Source organism: Lepisma saccharinum, chromosome 10 (assembly GCF_977018435.1).
Source record: "Lepisma saccharinum chromosome 10, izLepSacc3.1, whole genome shotgun sequence".
Classification (NCBI taxonomy): Eukaryota; Metazoa; Arthropoda; class Insecta; order Zygentoma; family Lepismatidae; genus Lepisma; species Lepisma saccharinum.
This window is the reverse complement of record NC_139238.1, coordinates 32,356,739-32,362,788: the sequence shown is the minus strand read 5'-3', so window position 1 is coordinate 32,362,788 and position 6,050 is coordinate 32,356,739. Positions and strand designations below refer to the sequence as shown.

The 6,050-nt window shown below is 38.9% G+C and overlaps 1 protein-coding gene across 1 annotated transcript; it reads left to right on the top strand.

Moving 5' to 3' along the window:
* Positions 1–814: 814 nt before the first annotated feature.
* Positions 815–5,613, top strand: LOC145994312 (uncharacterized). Its single transcript, XM_083130415.1, has 2 exons — positions 815–865; positions 3,713–5,613. Exon 2 carries the CDS (start codon positions 3,724–3,726, stop codon positions 5,368–5,370), a length of 1,647 nt encoding a protein of 548 aa, XP_082986541.1. The 5' UTR covers positions 815–865; positions 3,713–3,723; the 3' UTR covers positions 5,371–5,613.
* Positions 5,614–6,050: the final 437 nt, after the last annotated feature.

Sequence of the window (6,050 nt, the reverse complement as noted above, 5' to 3'; positions counted from 1 at the left end):
TATTTATTTATTATTTTATGGTTTCCTGTGTTTTCCTGAAAATACCTATATAGTTTTAAAACAATAATAAAATTGTTGTATGATAAAAATCAACACTACTAGTACATCAATATGCGTTGTATTCACCTACCTCGCCGCCAAAGTTTACGGGTTCGAGTCCCCAGTCTGTGCATGGGCATTCTAAACGATCATCTCTTCATCAATTTCATCTAATCATCACTCATCATCACGATTTAAAAAGTGGTAAAAAAGGGACGTAAAATATCAAGAATTCCCAAACGGATAACATTCATGCATGTATAATGAATATTTATCCAGAAACAATTTGGGAAATTTGTGCATAAGAACTGTATAAATTTCACTGTAGATGATTATTACTTTTAACAAGCGGCTTTGTTGTTTATTGTATGATAAACACTCCCCACTGCATTGTAATGTATGTGGAATGAAAATGGAGTTTTTAGTATGATTCCTCTTCAGTTAAATATTTCATTTGTAGTAAGACTTTTAGTGAACCCAATAATTCTCCTAAGAATACTAAGAATAATACGTACAGTCATGGACATTTCTGGTTTGAAACTACACCATTGATTTTCAATGGTATCATTGAGCGTTAAGCTTTAAGAGAGGGAGGGAAGTATAGTAACTTACGAGGAAATTTCTGTTGAATTGTAAAAAATAATTGAACGAAATTTTTGGAATATCTAAAAGTGCTTGTCAGAGCATTTTCTCTTCTTCATCTTTACAAAATTGTCACTTTTCATTGTTATATTTCATGGTTGCTACATCAACAATGCTGGTAATGTAGATTGCTGTTCAGCAACGACGGAAACACCAATCTTCTTACTTGCTACACGAGACACAGGTACTAAATTATAAGTAATCTTGATATATTTGGCTGTTGATTTCAAATTATTGTCGGTAAATCATTTATAAAACTTGATATCAACGACCATCATAGTATGTGGAATAATGTGTTGTAATTGATATCTTGTATGTAGCAGATCTTTCAAATATAGGCTTGCGCACATCCTATGATTAGGAGAGGGAGCATAAAACTTCGAGCAAGTTTACTCTGGAAAAGAAAACTCTCACAGTCAACAAATTGTATTGATGCGTACAAACAGAGCACATTTAGGGTGACACCTAGCCATGAATTTACGGGAGATTTCCAACTTTCGGCATTAAATTTAAGGAAGATTTAGTCGCGACAAATTCTGGGCACTTTTAGCGGCGCGGTATCACTCCAACAAAAATTTATGGAATGGATGATAAAAAAAAATCATTAACTTACATTTTATATAATATACAGATCACAATAGAGAATAAAAATGTACAATTTCATCATATCTTCAATTAATGGCAAACCTTTTAGGACATTTCAATGCATTTAAAATTCACGAAACAAAAGAGGAGGAGAAAAAGAAACCTAAAAAATGTTTTAAAATGCAACAAGACTATAAAAATACTGAAAAATGACCTAAAAGTAAAAAAAAAAAAGTCCGGAAAATGTAATTTTCTACTACTAGGTTCAGCATTGTCTTCAAGCCCCAGATAGAAAGATGATTTTTCATCAGCTTCATCCTTGCCTTACTTATCATGAAGATGAGGGTGAATGTTGAAAAGATGAAATTTAAGAAAGGACCAGCACAAACACACATGGGTAGGACACAGAAACTTTTGCTTTGTTTTTCTTTTGTTGTTTCAGTTGATGTTTTAAGTCCACTTTATGCACAGGAAGGCTAATCGGGACTGGACCTACAGTTTAAAGTAGGATCCGAACCACTTTGTGCCTCCACCGGGTATCGACCCCTTGATTACAAGGCGACAACGCTACCACTGCTCTATCGGGGACACCCACAGGGGCGTTTGCAAAATGCAGCCCAGGGTGTACTCCGTGGAAGAGAGCGACCACTTACAACCCTTCTGTTGGTATCCGATGACGCCCTAAGAGAGAGAGAGACTGTTTCCAACTCGCAGATTTCCCGTCAATATTTGTTCCTTTATCGCCATTGGCACTTATATGGGCCTGTGGGGCTCGAGTTCACTCAATAAGATACCTGTTATTCTAGAAATAAAGTCCCGCGCTTAAGAAAATAAAATATTTCATCATGATATTGCACTTAAAGAATTCTCACAACTAAACAACTGACTGAGTGGTGTCAAAATATTTCATAATAATACGTTCCATCTCCAATATACTTGCCGGAGTGGTTAGCACAGCGTGCCATGATGCCAGGGCTCCCTGGTTCGAATCCCGGCCTTTGGGTGTCCTTTGCGAGTGTCCATTGATCAATTTCATATTATCATCACTCATGCTCATTAGCCAAAAGTTTCAGAATAACGACGTAAAATATCATAACCTAATTCAACCAACCAATAAATTTAATGATAAAACTGGATCTATCCGAACGACAAAAAACTGCAAAATCTCGCTTCTACGCACTACACTTTGGAAACTGTATCGAAACTCTGGTGCCTGAGCCCAAAACCAGCTCATTCCTTTGTGAAATCGTGTGTTGGGTGTCACTTTACAATTACAGCTTTTATCAATTCCGTAATGATTTTAATTCTTCGACATCTCTTGCATAGTTCTTGTTTAGCAGTTCATCTCCTAGCTTCTAGTCAAGGCATTTGAAACTTTTATTCTGTGACACAAACTAGTTTCATCACTCATCCTCATCTTCTCGGTTAGTCAAGAGTGGCAGAAAAGTGAAGTAAAATAAACCAAATCAACCGAATATACTTTTTCAGTGTTGTATATTATTTACACTATCCGTGGTCACAAAAGTAATGGAAGAAAAAGGCTTATAAGCAGAATGAACATCAATAGAGACTAAAAATTCTAAAAATAGGCAGGCAAGAAGCATCTAAAATACAAAATAGGCACGAAAATTGATTTACCATCTACAGATTTTTCATCGTTTTCCTCAATTAGTCATTCAAAAAGCAGTTATCTTCGAAATAGTCACTTATGACTATGTGACAGATCATAAGTTCTCAAGTCGAAAATATTGTGTATATATAAAAAAAATAATCGCTCTGTACAAATCACAACTTTGCCAGCAATGTGTAAAAAGCTACAATGGCAATCACGCTGTATGAATTATAACTTTGACAGCGATGTAAAGAAAAGCCATATTGGCAATCGCATTGTATAAAATAGAGGAATAGGAGTGTGGAGATATTCTGTGGCTTAGCGGAATGGAAGCCGTGGTTGTACGTTTTTGCGATGCTTGTCAATCGGATTGTTTTCTAATAAATTCCAAGAATGTTTGCATGTGAAAATTAAGAAAAACCTGAAATTAGTAACCCCAGACTTGTTTTTGACATTTTGCATGAGTAAGCGTATGTGGTTTAAGCCTGAAAGGTAAAAATCCCAGTAAGGAAGTTGGTCCCCTGCGATTCTCAAGTTGCCAGAAGTGCTACGAGAATTGGTAGATGGTCACAACTACAAGAGGCAAAAATAGCTATTATAACATTCATATATTCCTTTCAAAAGTAGCATGAACATATCTCTAAATGTACATTGTCTGGCCAAGGAACAAAAAAGGTATTTTAAGGCAAATTCTTGACATATTGCACAAAATAAAAAAAGAAACAAATTAGCCCGTCCAATGTGTTTCCAAGTTAGGCCGTTAGTTAGGCACAAGTTAGCATTTTATTCGTAGAAACCTCTTACTTCGCTAACGATGGCGGACTATCTTTCCAGAACATTTGAACATGGCAGAACAGCGGCTATACAAGCGAAAGCTTATGAGCTCTCTGCACGAGATTTGTTCCGAGAAGCTGGTTCGGATGTTGATAGCCTCGGTGCCTAGTGAAAACCCCGCTAGAAAGAGGCGTTTCAAGCGATTCTTCAGGCAACTGCCTCTAGTGCTCAAAACCGAGGTGCTGGACAAGACCCTTCAACGACTAAGAACCAAGGGCCGCATTTGGAATATCTCGTATCCACCCTCTCTCAACGCCGTAGAGACATTGTACAGCAAAGGGATGGAAAATCTCGACGTTCTCTTCGAACTCTACTTCAAGAAGGGCCATTACAAGCAGTTCATGAAGATCGTGGCTGAAAACGGGAAGAACCTCAGGTTCCTCAGGGTCCAAGCATCGCTTCCATCGTTTCACTATACTTTGGGAGTCACTTTCTGGGTCAAGAGTCTCAGTACAGCGAAGTTCCTGGTCGCCCTGAACCTTGGGCATCTTTGCAATGACGAGCTGTTGAAGGTCATTGGGTTGCACTGCTGCCGATTGCAGAAGCTGAACATCTACAAGGCTCAGGTGTCCAATAGAGGACTCTCTTTCTTAACGCACAACACCGTACAAGTGGACACGATGAACAACAAGGATTGGGACAGCACTTTTTGGAAGATTCCAGGTATTTTTATGCCCATAAAGAAGCTGGTGCCTCCTGGAGAACCGTCGGACTACTACATAAGAGTCAAGAATCCGCTTTGTGAAACTCTCAGAATCTTGGACCTTCATATGTCTGAAGGAGTCACGTACAAGGGCCTTATGGAGGTCCTGGAGCTGGTTCCAGGCCTCGAATCTTTCGGTTCAGCCGATGTGGAGAAGTTCTTCTCGCAACTTATCCTAGTCTGGCAGCGCGATGAAGTGGTGAGTCGGAAGGTTGCTATGCCGTTGCTGAATCTAAACTCAGTGTACTTTGGCTGCATCGGCTACGATACCATGAATGTGATTTCCAACTTGTGCCCGAGGCTGAAACATTTCAGGAGCATGCCGTGCTCGGCTTTCTACGACCCGCCTCCAGCATTGAGTCTCTTTGGTGCTTTTCCATTCCTGGAGTACCTCTACGTTGAACACTGCAACAACCTCAGTGTAGGGGACGATCTCCCAGAGCTCTCTGAAGGGGTCAGAACCAAACTCAAGTCTTTCGGGCTTGGTAACAGAGACGCCGTCGTTCCAGCAAACCTTTGCCTCATTCTCCAGCAATGTCCAGCTCTCCAGGAGGTATACTTGAGCTTTCCAGCAGTGGACTGGTTCAAGCCCAATGCAATGTGGAAGCTCACCGTGCAGCCTCCGTTTCAGAGCCTCACTTGTGCCAAACTAGTGAGCTCGGTGACTGCCAACACTGTCTTCGGCCTCATAAGGTACGCTCCCAACCTGGAAACCCTGCAATTGAATACCATCAGGGAGAGAGAAGATGATTTTTTGCACAAGCTGTGTGACCTCATCGCCTCACCCAAGCTGCAAGTTTTCCACGTGCACGTCGGCTTTTTCCTTCAGAGGCAGGAAGAACTCGACTTCTTCCTCGCCCATTTCAAGAATATAAGATATGCTGGACGATTCCCTTTCCGTACAGGATATCTGCATCCCAACCATAAAATTGACCTTCCCTGGTGTGCACAATGATTATGTGATGGGATCTGCAAATAGATTCGAAATTATGAGTTCTTACATAAATTATCCTATTTGAAACGTTTGCGGACAAATTAAAATATTGTAAAATGGAGAAAATTCCTATTGGATATAGTAATTTAAATAGCAATTTATTGAGAATCATATATTATAATTTTTAATTAATCAATTATTTTTTCAGTGAAATTGTAATTGCTGTGCACTGACAATTATGAACACTGTGTAAAAAAGTATCATTGTGAGCAAATAAACTTAAGGTTTAGTTTTTATTCGTTTTCCTCGGCTAATATTACTAAATGCCTAAAAACCAAGCTTTTATGGAATAATATTAATATTTCACTAGAATTCACTTACTTTAATGTAGTTAAAGATTACAGTAATAAACAGGGGCGGTAGCTAGCTATATTTATTGTTTTAAAATTATTACTGTGTTAAAATTCTACTAATGATAAATAAGTATACAAATTTTATCTTATAGTTAAATGCAAGAATTAATAAAAGTACACAGTCCGTCCAGTAGGAAAGGTGACTGATTTTTTTGCCAGGGAACTACCAGTGCCATCTATTGAGAAGTATATGTACTACGTAGCGACACATTTCGACTTTGTTTCGGCAAAGTTGCAAAGCACTAGCGTCGACGGTCGACGCATACGGATCTTGTGACTGACAGTACC

Excerpts from the sequence above, each read along its gene's own strand:
- LOC145994312 (XM_083130415.1), top strand. The coding sequence starts at position 3,724 with ATGGCAGAACAGCGGCTATACAAGCGAAAGCTTATGAGCTCTCTGCAC.